The sequence below is a fragment of the Ornithorhynchus anatinus genome, chromosome 7, assembly GCF_004115215.2.
Source record: "Ornithorhynchus anatinus isolate Pmale09 chromosome 7, mOrnAna1.pri.v4, whole genome shotgun sequence".
In the NCBI taxonomy this organism is placed as follows: Eukaryota; Metazoa; Chordata; class Mammalia; order Monotremata; family Ornithorhynchidae; genus Ornithorhynchus; species Ornithorhynchus anatinus.
In genome coordinates this window covers 77,367,183-77,392,586 of record NC_041734.1, presented here as the reverse complement: position 1 = coordinate 77,392,586, position 25,404 = coordinate 77,367,183, and the positions used below count along the sequence as shown (strand labels likewise).

Here is a 25,404-nt window from a genome sequence, read left to right as displayed (position 1 = left end):
GGCGGAATTAGAACCCACGACCTCCGACTCCCAAGCCCGGGCTCTTTCCGCTGAGCCACGCTGCCTCTCGGCTCGGCTCCTCCACTTGTCTGCTGACCTTGGGCAACTCACTTCACTTCTCCGTGCTTCAGTTAGCCCCAGGCGGGACAGGGACCGTGTCCGACCCCATTTGCTTGTATCGGCCCCAGGGCTCGGTACAGTGTCTGGCACATAGTAAGCGCTGAACGAATATCACAGTTATTATTCTCATTTATGGTTTTTCCAGCTTCAGAGGGAAAACTGGGCAACCCTCCCTTGTCCCAACCGAAGCAGGGAGATGAAACCTTTATGAGCAAGCGATTCCCAGGCATCAATCCGGCAACCATCAAGTAGTACATTCCAAGCGCTCAGTACAGTGCTCTGCACATAGTAAGCGCTCAATAAATACTATTGAACGAATGAATGAAAGTAGTAGAGGAGCAGCGCGGCTTAGCGGACGGAGTCCAGACCTGGGAGCCGGGTTAATCCCAGCTCTGCCACTTAGCTGCTGTATGACCTTGGGCACATCGCTTCACTTCTCTGTGCCTCAGTTCCCTTATCTGTAAAAGGGGGATTGAGATCGTATCTGTTAAGCGCTTACTATGTGCCAAGCACTGTTCTAAGCTCCGGAGTAGACACAGGGGAATCAGGTTGTCCCATGTGGGGCTCACAGGCTTCATCCCCAGTTTACAGACGAGGTAACTGAGGCCCAGAGAAGAGAAGTGACTTGCCCAAGGTCACACAGCTGACAAGTGGCAGAGCCGGGTTTAGAACCCACGAGCTCTGACTCCCAAACGTGTGAGCCCTGCGTGGAACAGGGAATGTGTCCCACCTGTTTAACGGGTATCTACCCCAGCGCTTAGTACAGTGGCTGGCATATAGTAAACGCTTAACAGATACCATTAAAAAAATAGTACACGTAAAAAGATATATAAACTATAAATCAATCGGTGGTATTTACCGAGTTCTTAATGCGTGCAGAGCTCTGTACTGAGGGCTTAGGAGAACACCATACCACGGATTTGGATGAAATGTAATAATAATAATAATAATGTTGGTATTTGTTAAGCGCTTACTATGTGCAGACCACCGTTCTAAGCGCTGGGGTAGATACAGGGTCATCACGTTGTCCCACGTGAGGCTCCCAGTCTTCACCCCCCTTTGACAGATGAGGGAACTGAGGCCCAGAGAAGTGAAGTGACTTGCCCGCAGTCACCCAGCTGACAAGTGGCAGAGCCGGCATTCGAACCCACGACCTCCGACGCCCAAGGCCCGTCTCTTTCCGCTGAGCTCCCTCTGGAATTAATTCATTTCCCGGTATAAATGAATGAATCGATCAGTCGATCAATAGTACTGACTCAGCGCTCACTCTGTGCTGAACACTGTCCCGAGTACTTGGGTCGGTCAGGCAGCCAAGTTGGTCGACGTGACCCCGGTCTTCAAGGAGCTTAGAGTCTACCAGGGAAATGGACACTGAAAGAAGTTACGGGAGAAGAAAAATTTAAAGGAACGGACACCGCGGTTCAGTACAGTGCTCTGCACACGGTAAGCGCTCAAAAAATACGATTGAGTGAATGAACGAATGTATATCTACAACCCAGAATAATAGAGAAGTTTCCAAGCATCCCAACTTCCCCGTGCTGTGGAAATATTCTTCATTGACCGTAGAGGTCACTCTTACCATATTAAAGTATAAATCGGGTATCACGGGAAGAAGGAAGAAGATCGAATGATCTGTGGAGTTGTAGCGAAGAAAAATAATAATAGATTAGCACTGTGGCGTTTGTTAAGCGCTTACTAAGGGCTAGGTACTCTTCTGAGTGCTGGGGTAGATACAAGATAATTAGGTTGCACACCGTCCCCGTCGGTCATTCATTCAATCGTGTTTACTGAGCGCTTACTATGCGCAGAGCACTGTACTCGGTGCTTCGGAGGGGGCAGGACAACAATAAAGAGACACATTCCCTGCCCACAGCGAGCTTTCGGACTAGAAGGGGAGACGGGCGTTATTATAAATAAATAAATGACAGCTTACGGACATAAGGGGCGTGGGGCCCGGAGGGGGATGAATAAAGGGAGCAAGTCAGGGCGACGTAGAAGGGAGGGGGAAGAACGGGAAAGGAGGGCTTAGTGGGGAAACATTCTTAATTACCATTTTACAGGTGAGAGAACTGAGGCACAGAGAAGGGAAATGACTCGGCTAAGGTGACATCGCGGACAAGGCGGAGCCAGGATGAGAACCCACGGGGAGCAGCGTGGCCTAGTCGATAGAGCTCCGGCCTGGGGGTCGGAGGGTCGTGGGTTCTAGTCCCGGCTCCACCACTTGTCTGCTGTGTGACCTTGGGCAAGTCACTTCACTTCTCTGGGCCTCAGTTCCTTCGTCTGTAAAAATGGGGATTAAGACCGTGAGCCCTATGTAGGACGGGGACTGTGTTCAACCTGGATATCTCATATCTTATTTCTAGACTGTAAACCCGGTGTGGGCAGGGATTGTCTCTTTATTGCTGAATTGTACTTTCCAAGTGCTTAGTACGGTGCTCTGCACACAGTAAGCGCTCAATAAATACGATCGAATGAATGAATCAATGTATCTCCCAGCTCTGAGAAGAGTGCCTGGCACATAGTAAGCGCTCAACAGATCCCATAATTATAATTATTATTATCATTACGTCCTTCTGACTCCCAGGTCTGTACTCTGTCCGCTAGGCCTCGCTGCCTCTCTGTGTAATTGACCTATTTTGATAATAATGAAAAGCGTCGATGAGAAATGGCGGGGCCTCCCGTCCCGGACGACGGACGATCCTCGGTCCGGCGGCGAAGATTCCGGCCCCGAGAAGCTGCACCAGGGGCCTGATTCTAGCTCTCGCTTATCGCTCTGCGGCCCGTGGGTCTTCTCATCCCACCCACTCAGATTCCCGCTGAGGCAGCGGATGCACCGGCGGTTAGTATTTAGAGGAGCAGCACGTAGACTATCTTCGTGTTCCGCCACCTGCCTGCTGTGTGACCTCGGGCAAGTCACCTAAGTTCTCTGGGCTTCAATTCCCTCAGCGGTAAAATGGGGATTCGGTACCTGTTCTCTCTCCTACTTCGATTTCGAGCCCCACGTAGAACAGGGATTGGGCCCTACCTGATTATCTTGTACCTACCCGAGTGTTTGGTGCAGTGCTTGGCACATAGTAGATACCCAGTGATGATGATTATCACTATTTCCTACGTGTAGAGGACAGAGACCCCTCTCGGGGTGGCACCTGGAGAGTTTCCAGTCCTCTACCAGTCTCGGCTACGGGAGGGAGAGTCAAGCGGAGGCCTGTCCGTTCCAGCCCGAGCTTGGCCAGTGGCTAACGACTGGGAGGCCATCGGCGACGAGTCGAAACTCACCCACGTTGGGCAGGGGCGGCCCGGGAGAGGGTCGAGGGCGGAGATTCGAGTTTACTGCGTGGAAGGAGGCGACGGTCAACCGCTTCCGAATTTTTACCGAGAAAACTCCGTGGATCCGCTACCGGAACGATGGCAGATGGAGAGCGGGACCTTCTGGGAGAGATGCGTCCGTGGCGTCGCTACGGGTCGGAAACGACTCGACGGCGTAAGACAAGAGAAGAAAAGAGGACAGAGAGGAGACTGTAAGCCCATCACGATTAGACTGTGCGCCCGTCAAAGGGCAGGGACGGTCTCTGTTACCGATTTGTCCATTCCAGGCGCTTAGTACAGTGCTCTGCACAGAGTAAGCGCTCAATAAATACTGTTGAATGAATGAGGCGAGGAGGTGAGCCTTCTTTATCCCTGTTACTTCCTCACTGGCTGCAGCCAGCTGGGGCAGTTGGATTGGTAGTTGTGAAGTCTGGGAGAACAAGGGCCTCGTGAGGCTCAAGAGGAGACAGAGCTACTCCTTCTCCCTCATGCACATCGTCCTTCGGGTCTGATGATGACGGCATTTGTTAAGCGCTTCCTCTGTGCCAAGCTCTGTTCTAAGCGCCGGGGTAGATACGAGGTCATCAGGTTGTCCCACGTGGGAGTCACAGACTTCGCCCCCATTTCACAGATAAGGTTACTGAGGCAAAGAGAAGCAAAGTGACTTGCCCAAAGTCCCACAGCTGACAAGTGGCGGAGCTGGGATTAGAACCCACAACCTCCGGGACCTCTACTTCATATCCAAGAGTCCGCCACTCCCCCACCTTCACAACCCTCCTAAAATCACGTCCCTTCTGAGAGACCATTCCCGACAAAGTCCTCATTTCTTTGTCCTGCCCTCCCCTCAGCATCCACTATGCACTTGACTGCGAATCCCTTACACAGTTTGATACTCATCGCGGCCCCACAGCAGTTATCGTACACCCCAAGGTCACACAGCAGATGAGTAAGGATTAGAACTCAGGTCCTCTGGCTCCCAGGCCCGTGTTCGTTCCAGTAGGCCAAGCTGTCCTTCTCTGGAGATCTTTAGTAGCAAGGGAAGACTTCAATCCATCCATACGTCCGTCCATCCGTCCATCCGTCCATCCATCCATCCGTCCATCCATCCATCCATCCATCCGTTCATCCAGCCCGTGATTTTCAGATATTTGTCAATCCTAGCTAACTGGGAACTGGGAACTTATCCACCACTTGTCTGCTGTGTGACCTTGGATAAGTCATTTAACTTCTCTGGACCTCAGTTACCTCATCTGTAAAAATGGGGGTTAAAAAGTGTGAGCCCCATGTGGGACAATCTGATTACCCTATATCTACCCCACCTCTTAGAACAGTGATCAGCACATAGTAAGCGCTTAACAAATACCATAATTATTTATGGGAAGCAGCGTGGCTCAGTGGAAAGAGCACAGGCTTGGGAGTCAGAGGTCACGGGTTCGAATCCCGGCTCCGCCACTTGTCAGCCGTGTGACTGTGGGCAAGTCACTTCACTTCTCTGTGCCTCAGTTACCTCATCTGTAAAATGGGGATTAAGACTGTGAGCCTCACGTGGGACAACCTGATCACCTTGTATCCCCGCCAGTGCTTACAACAGTGCTCTGCACATAGTAAGCGCTTAACAGATACCACCATTATTATTATTAACTGAAGGATTTTGGCGTGCAGGAGGGAAGCTGTGGGACTTATTCTCTAGGTTTAAATTTTTTTTTAAAAAAGTATGTTTTTACCCAATCGTGTTTAGCGGTGACACAGTTGCAGACCAGAATTAAATGGAGAACGACTGGTACCGCAACAGGAGCTTGCAGACTCCAGGACTTACCCAGTGGACTGGTGCTCTGGTTTACCACCGGAAGGCCGCCCCGGGCCGAGGCCCGTGAGCAGTGCGGCCTGATGGAAAGAGCACGGGCCCGAGAGTCAGAAGGACCTGGGTTCTAATCCCAGCTCTGCCACTTGTCTGCCTTTGAACCTTGGGAAAGTCACTTCATTTCTCTGGGCCTCGAGCACCTCATCGGTAAAATGGGGATTCAGACTGTGAGCCCGTGTGGGACAGGGACTGTGTATGACCTGATGATCCCGTATATATCCCAGTGCTTAGGACAGCCCCCGGAACATAGTAAGAGCTTAACAAATACCATACAAAAATCAGCTGTGGCTCCCACACCCCTAGTGTCCGTCAGCTCACCCCCGTTTCAACACCTAGAAGGGCATGGGAGCTTAGTAAAAGCTCTTTTTTAAAGCAAAGCTGACTTGGGCTTTCCAAGTGCTGAGTACAGTGCTCTGCACACAGTAAGCGCTCAATAAATATGATTGAATGAATGATGTGGTACAATATACACTTCTCATATGCAAAGCACTGTGAAAGCAGTGAGACCTACTGGAATGAACCCGGATCTGGAAGTCAGAGGACCTGGCTTCTAATCCCAGCTCTGCCGCTCGTTTGCAGATCGATCTGGGGCAGGTCGTTTCACTTCCCTGGGCCTCAGTTTCCTCATCTGTAAAATGGCGATTCAATTCATTCGTTCGATCATATTTATTGAGCATTTACTGTGTGCAGAGCACTAAGCACTTGGAAGAGGACGCCGCAGCAATAAACAGACACGTTCCCTGCCCACAGTGAACTTACAGTCTAGAGGGGGGGAGACAGACATCAATCCAGTTAAATAAGTTACAGATATGTGCATAAGTGGAAGAACAAAGGGAGCGAGTCAGGGGGAGGAAGGAGGGAGTGGGAGATAAGGAAAGGGGGGGCCTAGTCTAGGAAGACCTCTTGGAGGAGATGGGCCTACAATAAGGGGAGAGAACAACTGTTTGGCGGATTTAAGGAGGGAGAGCTTTCCAGGCCTGTAGTAGGACACGGTCCAGGGGTCGGTGGCGAGACAGGCGAGCTGGAGGCCCAGTGAGAAGGCTAGCGGCACCAGTGGAGCGGAGTGTGTGCGCTGGGATGGAAGAGGAGAGAAGGGAGGTGAGGTAGGAGGGGGTCAGGTGGCGGACTGCTTTAAAGCCAACGGTGAGGAGTTTTTGTTTGATGAGGAGGTAGATGGGCAACCACGGGAGTTTTTTGAGGAGACAGGCGTCCTGAACGTTTCTGTAGAAAATTGATCCGGGCTATTTAGACCGTGAGCCCCAGGTGGGACAAGGTCTGTGTCCAACCTGGCTAGCTTGTACCTCCCCCGGAGGCTAGTACAGTGCCTGGCACAGAGCAAACGCTTAACAGGTCTCATAATTATTACCCTTAATCATCATTATTATTATAGAAGTAGATCTGACACCGTCCCTGCCCCATAGGGGGCTCCCGGTCAAAGGAGAAGGGAGACAGATACTGAATCCCCATTGTACAGATGGAGAAACTGAGGCCCAGAGAAGTGAAGTGACTTACCCAAGGTCACAGAGCAGGCAAGTGGCAGAGCTGGGATCAGTACTCAGCTCCTAATAATAATAATAATAATAATGAAAATGAGAAGCAGCATGACATAGTGGATAGAGCACGGGCCTGGGAATCGGAAGGTCATGGGTTCTAATCCCGGCTCTGCCACGTGTCTGCCGGGTGGTCTTGGGCTTACTATGTGCACAGCACTGTACTAAGCGCTTGGAATGTACAATTGGGCAACAGATAGAGACGATCCCTGCCCACTGACAGGCTCACAGTCTAATCGGGGGAGACAGAAGGCCAAAAACAAGACGATATTATCACGATAAATAGAATCAAGGGGATGTACACTTCATTAACCAAATAAATAGGGTAATAAAAATATACACAGATGAGCACAGCGCTGAGGGGACTTCACTTCTCTGGACCTCAGTTACCTCATCTGTTAAATGGGGATTGAGACTGTGAACTCCACAGGGGACAGGGACTGTGTCCAACCTGATTTGCTTCTACCTACCCTCCTCCCTCACCTCGCTACTCTCCTTCTTAGTTATTAATCATTATTAATTGTTAAACAATCACTATGTGCCAAGCACCGTTCTGAGCTCTGGGGTAGATACAAGGTAATCAGGTTTGACAAAGTCCCTGTCCCTCATGGGGCTGGCATCGGATTCCCAGGCCCGTGCTCTATATCCAGTAAGCCGCACTACGCCTTTCCTCCCACCGCTTTATATTCTGGTAAAGGAGACTCACCTGACTGCCCAGTGATACCTCCGCTCAGAAGCGCGTGGCATCCCTCCAACGCGGGAATGAAAGCATCGATTTCCGAGATCCGGTCCATTAGAAAGCCCCCCTCCGTAGAACCGCATGACGCGCGTATTTGGAGCGGCACGTCTGGATCGAAGCGGGCGGCCCTTCCTTCCGAGGTCTCGTCTCCTCGGAGGGGGAAATGGCCGAAGTCACATGAGGGTGCTTTCAAGCTCAGATCTCATGTGAGTCGGACGAGCTCCCCGGCAGCACCGACCTCCGACCGGAGAGGGATGGGCCGAGCCGGCGGGGGCCGCGGAGGAGAGCCGGGGTGGCTTTCTCTCCCGGACGGAGCGGCGGATGATGGGTCAAGAGCTGTGTGTCAACTCCGGGTGCGGCTGCTCCCACGTGGGGGTCGGAGACACCCGCAGAGGGCCGAGAAGCCAGCCCGCCCCCGCCGTCGAGGTATCTGGCGTGCGCGGTCCGGTCCGTCTTCCGATAAATCGGGGAGATCGGTGGATCCCCGCCGGGAATCCGCATTCTCCACGGAGGGAAGCATCCGGTGGAAAGGCGAATGAGCCGCCGGAATGGCCCCTGGAGGATTTGCGGGCTGCATCCTGCGACCCGGGGTTGGGGGGGGGGGGGTTCCTCTGAGTGGAGGGAGAATTTTTTATTTCCTCTGGTGTTTGGGACTGCAGCGGCAGGGAGGGTTCGTTGGCCTTGACCCCTCTGGGGCGCCTGAAGGGGAGTGTGAGGGAGGCCCCGCTGCTGGCATCCCGGCACATTGGCTCCCTGCAGGAGTGACGTGCGGCAGAGCGAGAGGCCCGGGCTGCTGAGGGCCCGCGCGCTCACCGTGAAGGTCAGAGAGAGGGGGATGTGGGCAAACAGACATAACAGTGCCGGAGATGGTCCCGAGCCCCAGGGAAAAATTTCACCAGCCGGGCTGGGCCAGCCTGAGGTAGTTAGTAAGGTTCGGTGGGATGGGAGAGGCTCTGACACCCCGGTGGGAGCTTTGGATGAGGGGAATAGGATACGCCTGTATCCGCCCCAGTGCTTAGAACAGTTTCTGGCACATAGTATAATTATTAGAAGAGACGCACAAAGAGAGAGAAGACACGGCCCCCTCATCGGCCCCTCGCCCACCCTCCCCTCATCGCGGCCTATCTTGGTTTTGCCCCGGGTCTCGGCCTGGGCTCTGTCCTCCAGCTCCTGGAGGTAAAAGCAGCAGCGGGGGCGACGGCGGCGGCTACGCCATCGGACTCTCCGCCCTCCCTCCCTCCCCTCCGGCCCCGGACGTGCAGGGGAGACGGACCTCACGGCCCCACTGACTCTTCCCGGGAGCGGGATCCGGCCCTCGGCTTCCCGGCGGTGAGTGTGCGGCCCAGGGGATCCCTCGGCCACCGGACCCCATCCCCCGGCGCCCACCGGTGCCCCGCAGCTCTCGCTCAGTCCTGGGGGCAAACGAGAAGGCCGTCCACGGTCATCAGTGGGAGGACTGGTTGCCCGGCGGTCCTGCGGTAGATCCGAGCCACACAGACCGGACGGGACTGTCCCACGCTGGGCTCGCCTCCTAAGAGGTTGGGAGAGCCGCAGCTCGCCCCCATTTTGCAGATGAGGGGCCGGAGGCCCAGACCTGCCCGGGGTCACCCACGCCTGGATCCCGACCCCCTCCCCTTCCCGGTCAACTTCTCCAAGTGACCCGTCCCAATCCCGGGATCACACAGCAGAACTGGGATTAGAACCCGGGGCCCCTCAATCCCCGCCCCCTTGCCCTTCCGAGGCATCTCCTCCATGCGACCTTCCCCCGGTAGGTCCCGCGGCAGGGGCAGGATTGGAACCCGTGTCCCCCTGAATCCCCAGGCTAAACGCGGGCCCTCGCGTCCGCCGCAGCCGAGGCCGGGCCTCCCCTTCGGAGCAGCCTCGTCCTACCTGAACTTGGAGAAGCTGGGCAAGGGCACCTACGCCACCGTCTACAAAGGCATCAGCCGGTGAGTGAGCGGACGGCCCTTCCGGGGGGCGGGGGGGCAGCGTCTCGCTGGGCCGCTCCAGCGATGAGGGGGACAAAGAAACCGTCAGCTCCTGGAGGGCAGGGACTGTGTCTCCCAACTCTGATAATCATAATTCTAGTATCTGTTGAGCACTTACTACGTGCCAGGCACTGTACAGGCAAATCCGGTTGGGCTTGGTCCCTGTCCCACACCGGGCTCACGGTCTTCATCCCTATTTTACAGATGAGGTCACTGAGGTACAGAGAATAGTGATTATTGTGGTATTTATTAAGTCCCCTCTCAGGGTGGCACCTGGAGAGTTTCCCGGCCTCTACCAGTGTCGACCACGGGAGTTAGAGTCAAGCAGAGGCCTGTCCGCTCCATTTCTAGCTTGGCCGGTGGCTAGCGAGTGGCGGGCCGTCGGCCACGAGGCAAAACTCCCCCGTGCTGGGCAGCGGCGGCATGGGAGAGAGCCGAGGGCGGACACTCGAGTTTACTTCGTGGAAGGAGACGAAGGTAAACCGCTTCCGGATTTTCACCAAGAAAACTCTCTGGATCCGCTACCGGAACGACGGCTGGTGGAGGTGGGGCGCTCCGGGAGAGATGTGTCCGTCGCTATGGGTCGGAGACGACTCGACGGCATAAAACAAGACAATTTATTAAGTGCTTACTGTGTGCCAGGCGCTGTACTGAACAGTGGGGTTGATAGAAGCACATCGGGTTGGACACGGTCCCTGTCCCACATGGGGCTCACGGTCTCAATCCCCATTTTACAGATGAGGTCACTGAGGCCCCGAAAAGTGAAGTCACTTGCCCGAGGTCACAGAAGGACAAGTATTGTCCTCGTCTAAGAGCTTAGTACATTTGATATTCTCCCCACGCCCAACCCCACAGCACTTATGTATATATCTTTAAATTATATATTATAAATGACTTAATTATTCATGTTAATGTCTGTCTCCCCCTCTAGACTGTGAGCTCGTTATGGGCCGGGAATGTGACTGCTAATTCTTTCGTATTGTACTCTCATAAGTGTTTAGTATAGTGCTCTGCACACAGTAAGCTCTCAACAATTATTATCGATCGATCGATCGATTGATTAGTGTAGCGTTCTAGATTGTAAACTCACTGTGGGCAGGGAATCTGTTCTATTGTCGTGTGGTGCTCTCCCAAGAGCTTGATTGATTAAGCACTCCACAAATGTCACTGGTAACATTTTCCTTGACTAAACAGATAAGCCTTAACCCATGGAATCTCTTAATCCGTACTCTCCCAAGCACTTAGTACAGTGCTCTGCACCCAGTATTATTATTGTTATTATTGTCGGGTTATTTCTGATTCATAGTGACTCCATGGATATACTTTCTCCAGAAAGTCCCGCTTCTGCGTAAGTGCTCAATAAATACCATCGATCGATTGATTGATGTGGAATACCCCAGAGATTTTCGCCTGCCGGTCCTTCCTTCGGAGTCGGGGAGATGGAGGGAATTGGAACCGGCATTCTGGATCAAACTCTTGGGATTAGTCACTGTTTAATAACTCGAAAATCACAGTCCTTTGCCAAATCCCATTCACGCTAGTAGTAATCCTTACCTCGTGGATCTCCTACTCCAGCAGCTCAGTCCCTACACTTTGTTCCTTAACTCCAGCTTGCTCACTGTGCTCCCATCTCGCCTACCTCACCGCGGCCCCCTTATCCACATTCATTCAATTGTATTTATTGAGCACTTACTGAGTGCAGAGCACTGTACTAAGTGCTTGGGAGAGTATGATACAACAGTAAACAGACGCATTCCCCGCCCACAGTGAGTTTACAGTCTGGGGGGGGGGGGCGAGAGAGATAGTAATATTAATACAGATTAAATTCATAATACAGATGTAGATTAATACAGATACAGATTAATACAGATACCGAGTAAATTCAGATACAGAGTAAATTACAGATATATACGTAAGTGCTGTAGGGCTTCCCCTGGCAACACAATCGAAGTAAGAATCCTCTCTCTGTCCTGGAACTCCCTCCCCTCTACATGTACCAGACCTCCCCTCTCCCCCTGGTCAAAGCATCACTGGGAAGCAGCATGGCTTAGTGGAAAGAGCCAGGGCTTGGGAGTCAGAGGACGTGAGTTCTAATCCCGGCTCCGCCACATCAATTTTGTGACTCTGGGCAAGTCACTTCACTTCTCTGTGCCTCAGTTACCTCATCTGTCAAACGGAGATCAAAAATGTGAGCCCCATGTGGGACAACCTGATTACCCTGCATCTACCCCAGCACTCAGAACAGTGCTTGGCACATAGTAAGTGCTTAACAAATACCAACGTTATTATTACTAATAAAATCACATCTCCTCCGACGTTCCCTGACTGAGATCCCTTTTCCCCACGGCTCCCCCTCCCTTACACATCCTCTATGCACTTTGATCTGTAAACTTTGTGCCTTTGATATTCGCCCCACCCTTAGCCCCAAGGCACTTAAATACATAACCATATTTTATTTATTTATATTCACGTCCATCTCCCGTTCTGTAGACTCACTGTTTGCAGGGAATGCGTCCATCAACTCTGTTGTATTGTACACTTCCAAGTGCTTAGTAGAGTGCTCTGGCTACGGTAAAGTGCTCAAGAAATATTACCGATTGACTGAGTGATCGATAGCAGTAGAAGTCGTACCGAGTCACATCAGTAGGATTATTCATTAGGCTCCCCACCTGCACCCAATCTCTGTTCCAAATGCTGAGGAAATTAAAATATGAAGCTGAGCTATAGAGAAGGTCTGTTGCCCCCAAGGGCCTCCACCTTCCCCACGAAGCCCTCCCAGATTACTCCAACAGGGCCCAAATCACCTAAGAGAAGCAGCGGGGCTCAGTGGAAAGAGCCCGGGCTCGGCAGTCAGAGGTCATGGGTTCTAATCCCGGCTCCGCCGCTTGTCAGTTCTGTGACTTTGGTCAAGTCACTTCACTTCTCTGGGCCTTAGTTACCTCATCTGGAAAATGGGAATTAAGACATGGGACAGCCTGATCACCTTGTATCCCCCCCAGCACTTAGAACAGTGCTTTGCACGTACTAAGCGCTCAACAAATGCCGTCATTACTATTATTCACATTCATTCAATTCATTCAGTCGTATTTACTGAGCATTTACTATGCGCACAGCGCTGTACTAAGCACTTGGAAAGTACAATTTGGCAATAAAGAGAGACAATTCCTGGCCGCAACAGGCTTACAGTCTAGAATTGTCAGCCCTTATATGTACCAAGCATGTTTCTGTTGTTGCTATTGCCAAGTCGAGGGGCAAAATTTTCCTCGTGAATGCCGGAAGCAGAGAGGGGGCAGGACTAAGGGGGGGGTGGGGAATGCAGGATGGGGAGAAGCCAAGTTTCAATCAATCAATCAATCTATCACAGGTACTTGTGGTTGTTACTGTCTTATGCTGTCGAGTTGTGTCCGACCCATAGCGACACCATACACCCACGTCTCCTAGAAGGCCCCACTTCCATCTGCAATCGTTTTGGTAGCCTATCCATCAGTTTTCTTGGGAAAAATCTGCGAGTGGTTTACCATCGCCTCCTTCCATGCAGTAAACGAGTCTCTGCCCTCGACACTCTCCCGTGTCGCCGCTGCCCAGCCAGGGTGAGTTTTGACTTGTAGCAGATGGCCTTCTACTCGCTAGCCACTGCCCAAGCTAGGAATGGGATGGACAGGCCTCTGCTTCACTCTCCATCCTGTAGTCGTGACTGGTAGAGGACTGGAAACTCTTCAGGTGCGAGCCTGAGAGGAGCAGAGGTATTTTCTGAGCACTTATTGTGTGCAGAGAACTGTACTAGGTGCTCGGGAGAATACAAGACAATAGAATCCGTAGATATGAACCCTGCCCACATGGCGCTTAGGGTCTAGAGGGGGAGATATACACTAACCTAAATTGTAGACATATACGTAAGTGTCGTGGGGCTGAGGGTGGGGTTCCAGGCCAGGGTCAGAGTCAGGACGGAACTGGGGTGGGGGACGGGGTGCAGGGAGTTGCAGGGGGGTGACGGATGGTGGAATCCTCCCCTCAGTTCTGGGGTTCAGGGGGTGTGCTGCTCGACCCTCACTGAATAGGAAGAAGAGGAAAATAACGTCGGGCCCATCGGGTCACACATGCCCGAGGCCGATTCAGGGCAAAGCTTCCGGTGGCGATTGTTTTTCTCTCTCTACTTGAGAAAATTGGGGATTTCTAAGAAAACGTTGGTTAGCTCTATTTCAGAGAAGCCAGCTTCAGATTAGGTTAAAAAGCATATTCGGAGCATCTGGAACGGTCCCAGGAATCTTTCGGCAGCGGATTCCTATGGCAAGGAGTGACGGCCCCGGTTGACGGGCGGGGCGGGGGGGTCGCTGGCTGACGAGGACCTTCCGGATGAGCACCAAAGGTGCCGTCGACCTTTCGAAGCCCGAGGGGCTGGATTCCTGATCCCGTCACCCCAGCTCTCCCACGGTGCTTCGGCCTTTCCAGTCAGGGAGGAGGAGGAGGCCCAAAATGGTGACATTCTGGCCTGTTCCCTCTCCAAAGCCCAGTTCCCAGCTCTCGTAAAATCCCTGCCCCGATTCTGCCAGTGTGTTCGCAGTGAAAAGTAGGCACCTGTGGTAAAAGGGTGTGTACGTATGTGTGTTTTTGTTGCGTGGTGTGCGTGGGTGTGTGTGTGTCCTTTCATTCGACCCCTGCAGGATCAATGGCCAGCTGGTAGCTCTGAAAGTCATCAGCATGAACGCGGAGGAAGGAGTTCCCTTTACCGCCATCCGGGAAGGTAAGTAAGCAAATGATTTGCAGCCTCGACCCAGACAGAGCTCCTAAAAATAAGAATAATAATAATGATAATAAAGATAATAATAATGTTGGTATTTGTTAAGCGCTTACTCTGTGAAGAGCACTGTTCTAAGCGCTGGCGTAGATACAGGGTAATCAGGTTGTCCCACATGACGCTCCCAGTCTTCATCCCCATTTTACAGATGAGGGAACTGAGGCCCAGAGAAGTGAAGTGACTTGCCCACAGTCACACAGTTGACAAGTGGCAGAGCTGGGATTGGAACCCAAGACCTCTGACTCCCAAGCCCGGGCTCTTTCCACTGAGCCCCGCTCCTGTTGATCTGACCCCTTTGGGGGAGAATGAACTACTACTACTACTAATAATAATAGTATTTGTTAAGCGCTTCCTGTGTGCCAGGCACTGTTCTAAGCGCCGAGGTAGAAACAAGATGATGGGTGGACCCAGTCCCTGCCCCACATAGGGTTCACGGTCTTAATCCACACTTTATAAATGAGGGAATTTATTCATTCATTCAGTAGTATTTATTGAGTGCTTACTATGTGCAGAGCACTGTACTAAGCACTTGGAATGTACAAGTCGGCAACAGATAGACAGTTCCTGCCCTTTGACGGGCTTGGAGAAGTTAAGTGACTCGCCCAAGGTCACACGGCGGACAAGTGGTGGAGTCAGGATTAGAACCCGTGTCCTTCTGACTCCCAGGCCTGGGCTCTATCCGCTAGGCCCTGCTGCTCAGGCTTCGCTGCTTCTTTAGCCTTGTTCTATTTTCAAGGTGTTTTGTCCTCACTTTGCATAACTGACCCTTACCCAGGTGAGGTAGGTTGCTAATTTTTAATTTGGTATTTGTTAAGCACTTACTATGTGTCAGACACTGTTCTAAGGGCTGGGGTAGATACAAGGTGGGACACAGACACTATCCCAGATGGGACTCACCGACTTAATCCCCATTTTACAGATGAGGTAACTGAGCCCATGAGAAGTTAGGTGATTTGCCCAAGGTCGCCCGGCAGACAAGTGGTGGAGCCGGGATTAGAACCCAGGTCCTTCTGACTCCCAGGCCCAGGCTCTAGCCACTAAGCCTCACTGCTTCTCAGTGTTAATATTATTGTTTTTTTAATGGTATTTCTTAAGCACTTATTGTGGGCCAGGTACTATACTATGAACTGGGGTAGATTGAAGATAATCAGGTTGGACACGGTTTCTGTCCCACTTAGAGCTCACAGTTTGAACCCCATTTTACAGATGAGGTAACTGAAGTAGAGAGAAGTGAAGTGATTTGCCCAAGGTCACACAGCAGACAGGTGGCAGAGCCAGGATGAGATCCCAGTTCCTCTGCCTCCCAGACCCATGTTCTTTCCATTGGGTCATGTTGCTTCCCAAAGGCTTACCGTGTGCTAAGCACTACGCTAAGCACTGGAGTAAATAAAAGATAATCAGATTGGACACAGTCCCCATTCCACCCGGGGCTCACAGTCTAAAAGGGAGGGAGAATATTCATTCATTCAGTCAGTAGTATTTATTGAGCGCTTACTATGTGCAGAGCACTGTACTAAGCGCTTGGAATGTACAATTCGGTAACAGATGGAGACAGTCCCCGCCCACTGACGGGCGCACGGTCTAATCGGGGGAGACGGACCGACGAGAACGATGGCAATAAATAGAGTCGAGGGGAAGAACATCTCATTAAAACAATAGCTAATGAATAGAATCAAGGTGATGTACACCTCATTGACAAAATAAATAGGGGAATAGGAATTTAATTCTTCCCCAATTAAGCCCTCTTTCCCCAGACTCACTCTCTCTTCTTCGTCATGTATGCACTTTGACCTTTGAGCATGTATGAGCATGTATGCACCTTTGAGCACCGGATATTCATCCCATCCCCAACTCCACAGCACATATGTACATGTCTCTAAAATGTATCTCATCACTTACCTATTTATTCATATCAGTGTCTCCCCCTCTAACCTGTAAGCTCCATGTGGGCAGAGAACATATCTGCTAATTCTGTTGTGTTATACTCTCCCAAGCACTCAGTCCAATGCTCTGCAAATAGGGAGCGCTCAGTAAATAGGACTGATTGATTGATTTAATCCCTCTTTTACAAATGAGGACGCTGAGGTCCAGAGAAGCCAAGTTTCTTGTCCAAACTCACACCGCAGGCAAGCAGGAGGGCAGGAATTAGAACCCAGGTCCTCTGACTCCCCGCCCAGTGCCCTTTCCACTAAGCCATGGTACTTGACTTTTAGAGCTGGGCTATCTCTCCATGGTGACTTTGTCTGGAAATAGTTTGATAACCATTACAAGAGTGGTATTTATTAAGTGCCAAGCACTGTTCTAAGCACTGGGGTAGATAAATACAATCGGATTGAAAATCTTGTCCCACACAGGGCTCACAGTGCTAAGAGAGAGGGTGGGAGCTGGTTTTTTATCCCCATTTTACAGATAAAGAAACCTTGGCCCAGAGAGGTTAAATGACATTGAAGATTATGATTCGGACAACTCTTTGGGAGGAAACAATCTTTGTCTCCCTTTTGCTTCTATTTTCCTAGGGAATAAAGCAATTTCTGCTTCCTCCATGGTGATGGGTGGATTTATTGATTGATTCTCATGGCTGAGGCTGATGGTTACTTAAGACCACCAGAAGTTAAACCATTCAAACCAACCAGGATGTGACCAATAAGCAATACCCAGAGCACTTTACTTCCTCTTTGGGCTAGAGGGGTAATAACTTAAAATCAATCAATCAGTCAGTCAATCAGTGATATTTTTTTGAGCCCTTACAGTGTACAGAACGTTACGCAATACAGTGGTGTTTATTAAATGTCTACTATGTGCCAAGCACTGCTCTAAATGCTCATAGTGGGCAAGGACTATGTCTACCAACTCTGCTATAGTGTAAAATAAAAATAAATAAATGCTGGTATTTGTCAAGCGCAGAGCACCGTTCTAAGTGCTGGGGTAGATACAGGGGAATGAGGTTGTCCCACGTGAGGCTCACGGTCTTCATCCCCATTTTACAGATGAGGGAACTGAGGCACAGAGAAGTTAAGTGACTTGCCCACCGTCACACAGCTGACAAGGGGCAATCACTTAGTACATTGCTCTGCACAAAGTAAGCACTCAATAAATACCACTGGTGATGAGGAAGAGGAGGAGAAGGAGGAGGGTAACCAGATCGGACACATTCCCAATCCCATGTGGGCCTCAGAGTCCAAGAGCAACAAGAGAAGTGTTCTTATCTCTGAGGAAAATGAGGTTCGGAGAGGTTAGATGAATTGTCCAAGGTCACGCAGCAGGCCAACGGCAGAGCTGAGAAGGGAAGGCAGGTCTTCTGATTTCCAGTCCCGCGCTCTTTCGGGAAGTGGTGGGCAGCAGAGGGGGAGAGGCCAAAGTGACAGCAAAACTACCTCCGTTTCATCTCTCTTCTTATCTCCCTCCATCCCGTGCTAATATCCCAGGCCGCTCTGGTAGTGTCCCAAAGGTGCAGGGGGTGGGAAAAGAGAAAAGAAGCACAGTTCTAACTCAGAGCTCCCGGGCCAAACATAATCATAATAAATGCGGTCTTTGTTAAGTGCTTACTGTGTTCATTCATTCATTCAATCGTATTTATTGAGTGCTTACTATATGCCGAACACCGTACTAAGCAGTTGGAAAATACAATTTGGCAACAGATGGGGACAATCCCTACCCAACAACGGGCTCACAGTCTAGAAGGGGGGAGACAGAAAACAAAACAAGTAGACGGGCTTTCTATGTGCCAGGCACTGTTCTAAATGCGGGGGGAAATACAAGATAAGCAGATCCCATAAGAGGCTTACAGGCTACGTAGGAGGGAGAACAGGTATTGAATCCCCATTTTGCAGGTGAGGGAACTGAGTCCCAGAGAAGCGAAGTGACTTGCTCAGGGTCACACAGCAGGCAAGTGGCGGAGCGGAGATTAGAACCCAGATCCTCTGATTCCCAGGCTCGTGCTCTTTCCACTGGGCCTTACTGCTTCGCAATCCACAAGAGGGAAACCCTGCCATCCTCCGGTTTAGAGACACCTTGGGTGGCTGGGGGGGGGGTCACGATGAAATAGTCCATTCCCGGGGCCTGGGAAGAGAGGGATGGGCGTAGGGTGGCTGTTGGCATCACTCCAGAAAACCAGAACCCCTCCAGAAAGCCAGACCCCCTCCACAATCATGATTCCGGGCCATTCAGGGACCTCATGCGGTCGCCATTTTGTACGGCGTTCGAATCGGTGGGAAACTGGAGCTGTCCTCCTGGGAGCCTGACCCTATCAATCAATCATTCAGTCAGTCAGTCATATTTATTGAGCACTTACTGTGTGCAGAGCACTGTACTAAGTGCTTGAGAGAGGACAACGCGGCGATATAACAGACACGTTCCCTGCCCACAGTGAGCTTACAATCTAGCGGGGAGATAGACGTTAATGGCTCAGTGGCTAGAGCCCGGGCGTGACACTAATGGCTTAGTGGAAGAGCCGGGATTAGAATCCAGGACCTTCTGACTCCCGGCCCCGCGCTCTATCCACTACGCTACGCTGCTTCTCTTTCTCCTGCCCCTCTGGGCCTTTCTGGATCTTAGTTCTCTGCCGGGCTCGGGTTCTGAAATTCTCTCCCGGAGGGCATTTTGTCTGGAAATCTTCCCCCGCTCTGCCAACAGATGGTTCTCAGCAGGCCTCCGAGAAACCCAATCTGGATCAATTTGGGGATTTCGAATGAGGTTTTACTGTGTGGTTGCTAAGGAACTTACTATGTAGCCCAGGTGTTTGCAATTTCACGTTCAATTGTCCGTTTTCTTTCTTTATTTTACTCATTTACCTTATTGAATGCTTCACTCTGTACTGGGTTAATGAAAACCACGTCCGAATCCTTAGCGCCCTGGAGCCGGCTGGCCGCTCACTTTCCAACTTGCCAGCTTGGGAAGCCCCCGACGAGTGGGTGGCTTAGCCACTTCCGAGCCCCGAGGCCCGGTTCTGAGGGCCTGGCGTCGTCGGCCCATTTTGCCGCGGGGGCTTCAGGGCGCGAGGTGGGGACGAACCAAAGCCGAAGGGCCCCGGGGAAAGTAAAGAGCCGCCCAGCCCAGACGGAGATCATTCTCCCCAATCGCGGATCGCCAGCCCGGATCGGAGAGGCGAGGTATCACCGGCGCATCCGTCGGCCGGGGATACCCCGTCACCAGGCGACGCGGAGGAGGGCTCCCTTCTTCAAATCCCAGCGGAAAGGATTCCTTTACCGGCTAGCCAGGCTGCTCTTCTCATGAGACGACGGAGGAGGAGGAGAAGGAGGAGGAGAAGGATGAAGGGGAGGAGGAGGAGGAAAAGAAGAAGAAGAATACTTGTTAAGCACTTACTATGTGCCAAGCACAGTTCTAAGCACTGCGGTAAATACAAGCATGACATAGTGTCTCCCAGCAGGCAGGTGAAGCCGGGATTAGAACCCAGGATTCCAACCCGGAGAAGCAGCGTGGCTCAGCGGAAAGAGCCCGGGCTTGGGAGACAGAGGTCATGGGTTTGAATCCCGACTCTGCCCCTTGTCAGCTGTGTGACTGTGGGCAAGTCGCTTCACTTCTCTGGGCCTCAGTTCCCTCATCTGTAAAATGGGGTTGAAGACCGTGAGTCTCACGTGGGACAACCTCATTCCCCTGTATCTACCCCAGCACTTAGAACAGTGCTCTGCACGTAGTAAGCGCTTAACAAATACCAGCATTATTATTATTATAGTGGATAGAGCATGGGCCTGGGAGTCAGAAGGTCATGGGTTCTAATCCTGGCTCCGCCTCTTGTCTGCGGTGTGACCTTGGGCAAGTCCCTTCACTTCTCTGTGCCTCAGTTACCTCCTCTGTAAAATGGGGACAAAGAGACCCAAGTGAGACAGGGACTGTGTCCTGCTCGATTTGCTTGTATCCCTTCCAGTGCTTAGTACAGTGCCCGGCACGAATACCGCAATTATTATTTACAAGCTAATCAGGTTGGACACAGTCCCTGTCCCACATGGGGCTCACCCTCTTCGTCCCCATTTTACAGAGGAGGTAACCGAGGCCCAGAGAATTAAAGTGACTTGCCCAAGGTCACGCAGCAGACATGTGGCAGAGCCAGGATCAGAACCCAGGTCCTTCTGACTTCCAGGCCTGGGCTCTATAATAATAATAATGTTGGTATTCGTTAAGCGCTTGCTATGTGCAGAGCACTGTTCTAAGCGCTGGGGTAGACGCAGGGTAATCAGGTTGTCCCACGTGAGGCTCACAGTTAATCCCCATTTTACAGAGGAGGGAACTCCACCAAGCCATGCTGCTTCTCCAGGGTGGAATCCTGGGTTCTAATCCCGGCTTCAACTGCCTGCTGGGAGACTTCGGGCAAGTCACTCCACCTCTCTGGGCCTCCGTCTCCCAGTCTGTCAACTGGGATTTGATGCCTGTTCCCTCTCCCTCTTAGCCGGGCATGGGCGGTGTCCGGCCTGATTATCTTCCATCTACCCCAGGCTTCAGTGCAGTGTTTAGCATATTAGTAAGTGGCTGAACAAACGCCACAGTCATTTACTAACGATTTTATTACGGTTTGGAAGAAGATGGCAGGAGATTCGTGCTATTTCTGAAAGTAGACGCCAACGCGCATCGAGGTTGTTGTGCAAATGAGTTCATTTTCGTGTGAAATTAGCCCGCGAGAGGCTGTGTGATAAGAGGGATAGAGCTAATAATGAAACTTTTCCGTCTCCTGCCTCACGATTCTCGGATGATGATGCGCGAGCTTCTGCTACGTTGGTCTCTCTTTGGAGTTCAAAGTCATTCAGCGTCCGCGGAGAATGTTTAATAATTTAGTTGCTTTCTCTCGGGGAGCAGTTGTAGAAATAGACTCTGGTTCACCATTTTAATTTTCGTAAGGAAGTTTATCTCTGTTGGTTTTATCTCCCAAAAAGCTATGTTTGTAATTAAGTGAACCCTCATGTAAACAGGCATATCCAGTTGGGAGTGACAGATAGAATAGAGAAAAAGAGAAATATAAAGTAAAATCAAGGAGTAGAAAGAGAAGGAGCGTGGCCTAGTGGTAAGAGCCCGGGCTGGGGAGTCAGAGGAGGTGGGTTCTAATCCCGGCTCGGCTACCTGCCCGCTGTGTGAACTTGGGCAAGTCGCTTCATTTTTCTGGGCCTCAGTGACCTCATCTGTAAAACGGGGATGAAGACTGAAAGCCCCACGTGGGACAACTTGATTACCTTGTATCTACCCCAGGGCTTAGAACAGTGCTTGGCACATAGTAAGCACTGAACAAACACCACGATAATAATTACTATAATTATTATTATCTCCTTCAAGAGGCCTTTCCTGATTAAGCCCTCTTTTGCCTGACTCCTCTATTCTGCAATCCCTTATGCCTTTGAGCATTTGATGTTCACCCCACCCTCAGCCCCGCGGCACTTATGTCAATACCATATTTATTTATTTATTTGTTTATCAATCAAGGATCTTCATTGAATGCTTACTATGTGCAGAACACTGTACTAAATGCTTGGGAGAGGACAGTATAATAGCTATTTTTTATTATTATAATTATTTATATTAATGTCTGTCTCCCGCTCTAGACTGAAAGCTTGTTGTGGGCAGGGAACGTGTCCACCAACTCCGTTGCCCTTTACTCTCCTAAGTGCTTAGCCCAGTGGTCTGCACCCAGTAAGTCCTCATGTGGTCTAGTGAAAAGAATACGGGCCTGGGAGTCGGAGGAACTGGGCTCTAATCCCGACACTGCCATTTACCTGCTGGGTGACCTTGGGCAAGTCACTTCACTTCCTCTGGCCTCAGTTCCCTCATCTGCAAAAATGGGATTGAGACTGTGAGCCCCACGTGGCACAGGGACCGTGTCCAACCCGATTTGCTTGTATCCATCCCACTGCTTAGTACTGTGCCTGGCACATAGTAAGCGCTTAACAATTCGGAGATTATTATTATTATTATCTGCTGTGCGATCCTGGAGATTAATCACTTGGCTTCTTAGTTTCCTCCTACATATCACCAGAGGGATTATATGATAATAATGTTGCTATTTGTTAAGCGCTTACTATGTGCAGAGCACTGTTCTAAACGCTGGGGTAGATACAGGGTCATCAGGTTGTTGGTATTTGTTAAGCGCTTACTATGTGCCGAGCACCGTTCCAAGCGCTGGGGTAGACATAGGGGAATCAGGTCGTCCCACGTGGGGCTCACAGTCTTAATCCCCATTTCACAGATGAGGGAACTGAGGCGCCGAGAAGTGAAGTGACTTGCCCACAGTCACACAGCCGACAAGTGGCAGAGCTGGGATTCGAACTCATGAGCCCTGACTCCAAAGCCCGTGCTCCTTCCACTGAGCCACGCTGCTTCACGTGAGTCCCACGTGAGACTCACAGTTAATCCCCATTTGACAGATGAGGTAACCGAGGCACAGAGAAGTGAAGTGACTTGCCCACAGTCACACAGCTGACAAGTGGCAGAGCTGGGATTTGAACTCATGACCTCTGACTCCCAAGCCCGATTATACACATGTAGGCCCTCCCTCTTAGACTTTGTTGACCAAATACTGTCCAACCTGATTATCTCTTTACATCCCAGTGCTTAGTACAGTGTCTAGCACTGAGTAAGTGCTTAACAAATACCACAATTATTATTATTATTATTATACCACTGCTTAGCACAGTGTGTGGCAGACTTCAAGGGTTTAGTACATATTATTATTATCAATGTTATCATTGTTCCTAACAGGAGAAGCAGCGTGGTGTGAGAAGCAGCATAGGTTAGTGGAGAAAGCATGAGCCTGGGATTCAGAAGGTCATGGATTCTAATCCCGGTTCCACCACCTTTCTGCTGTGTGACCTTGGGAAAGTCACTGCACTTCTCTGGGCCTCAGTGACCTCCTCTGTAAATGGGGACTGAGACTGTGAGTCCGATGTGGGACAGGGACTGTGTCCAACCCGATCTGCTTGTATCCACCCCAGCGCTTAGTACAGTGCCGGGGACACAGTAAGCACTCGATTTGTTTTTGGGACACGTTTGCCGTTTCAGTTAACCTTGTTCCATGGCCTGGTTTAAGATGAGGGTTTCACTTTCATTTTCAGAAGGTTCATTTACATGTTTTAAAACTGTGGTTTATTTTGATTTTTTTGTTGTTGTTACTTTTTGAACAATTTTGACACTTCATCTGGAAACCGAATCCTGATTCAGTGGTGCAGATATTAGTGAAATCAGTGAGAAGCGAACGGCCTCCAGTTACCCAGAATCTCCTCCTAACATTCTCCTCATAGTTCCCCTATCCCTCTCTCCTCACCTGTTACCTTCAAACTTCTCCTCTCTGTTACCAGATATGTTCAATCCTCAACGATCCTTTATTATCCTTTATAAGTAAGCATAGAGAAGCAGCGTGGCGCAGTGGAAAGAGCACGGGCTTTGGAGTCAGGGCTCATGAGTTCGAATCCCAGCTCTGCCACTTGTCAGCTGTGTGACTGTGGGCAAGTCACTTAACTTCTCTGTGCCTCAGTTCCCTCATCTGTAAAATGGGGATTAAGACTGTGAGCCCCACGTGGGACGACCTGATTCCCCTGTGTTTACCCCAGCGCTTAGAACAGTGCTCTGCACATAGTAAGCGCTTAACAAGTACCAACACTTAATACCGAACAAATATCAAAATGTATTATCACTATTATTATGATTAATATGAGATTGGTTCAAGAGAGGGAGGGGGTCCTGAGGCCAGATTGTCCAAAGGAGGCAGAGTCCTGCCTAGCTCAGGATAATGATAATAATAATAATAGTATTTGTTAAAGCGCTTACTATGTGCCAAGCATTGTTCTAAGCGCTGGAGCACTGTTCTAAGCGTTGGGGTGGTCTCCTTACCTCATGAGCCCCTTTTTCAGGGTTGTCCCCATCTCTCAGGCCGGGGAGAAGGGGGTGACAGCCCCCAGGAGGAGTGTGGAGGCTGCAGGCCGGAGAGCTTCTCGTACCCACCCGCTCATCGCCGGTCCGTAGAGAAAGCGGAGACCACCGGTCTGCCCAGCCCCCGGGCCTCCGACGGGGACCACGGGTATCGGATCCTCAACAGATGAGGAAACTGAGGCTCGGTGACATGAAGTGACTGGCCCAAGGACCCAAAGCAAGCAACTGGTGGAGCCAGGATGAGAAGTAGCACGGCTAATTGGATAGAGCCCAGGCCTGGGAGTCAGAAGGACCCGGGTAAGAATCCCACCCCTGCCATTTGTCTGCTGTGTGACCTTGGGAAAGTCGCTTCACTTCTCTAGGCCTCAGTGACCTCATCTGTAAAATGGGGATGAAGACTGTGAGCCCCATGTGGGACCAGGACTGCGTCAACCTGATTAACTTGTCTCTACCCTCAATGCTGAGAACACGGCTTAGCACATACTAAGTGTTGAACAAGTACCATAATTATTATTATTAGTATTAGAACCCAGGAACTCCAACTCCCAGGCCCGGGGTCTCTCCGCTAGACCGCGCCGCTCCTCGGATGCGTTTACGGTCCCGGTGGAGGCCGATGCTCGTGAAATGATTCTTCATTACCGGGCCGCTGACTTCACCTTTCCTTCTCTGCCTCCAGCTTCCCTCCTGAAGACTTTAAAACATGCCAACATTGTGCTCCTGCATGACATTATCCACACCAAAGAGACTCTGACTTTTGTTTTTGAATACATGGTGAGTGGCTGTGGCATTTTACAAAGCATCGGGAGAAAGCTTTGTGCTCGGGTAATGAATCTCTTAATATTTTATGGCCTATGAAATTTTTATTGCAACGTGGACGGTCTCGTGGAAAATTTCATTACTGTGATTAGGGGGGCTTATTGTTCTAAGTCTCGAGGTCTCGCTCTCTCTCTACCGCCTTCCGAGTCCCCGCCTCGGCCGCTGGTTCTCTCCCTCCGGGAGGGTCGGATAAGAGGGTCCTGATCCATCTTGATTCTTAGGCTCTTGATTCTTATTCCTTTTCGCCGGAGAGCTGGGTGCAATCTGCTTCGAATTCCTGCTCTGCCACTTGTCAGCTGTGTGACTGTGGGCAAGTCACTTCACTTCTCTGTGCCTCGGTTCCCTCATCTGTAAAATGGGGATTA

At 50.9% G+C, this 25,404-nt stretch overlaps 1 protein-coding gene across 1 annotated transcript in view; it reads left to right on the top strand.

Moving 5' to 3' along the window:
- The first annotated feature begins 7,681 nt into the window (after positions 1-7,681).
- Positions 7,682-25,404, top strand: part of CDK15 (cyclin dependent kinase 15) — an 89,077-nt gene continuing 71,354 nt past the window's right edge. The window contains exons 1-5 of the mRNA XM_029068495.2: positions 7,682-8,002; positions 8,744-8,905; positions 9,398-9,525; positions 14,226-14,305; positions 24,900-24,994. Of these exons, the coding sequence (XP_028924328.1) occupies positions 7,898-8,002; positions 8,744-8,905; positions 9,398-9,525; positions 14,226-14,305; positions 24,900-24,994 (570 nt within the window). The 5' untranslated portion in view covers positions 7,682-7,897. The remainder of the gene's footprint in view (positions 8,003-8,743; positions 8,906-9,397; positions 9,526-14,225; positions 14,306-24,899; positions 24,995-25,404) is intronic.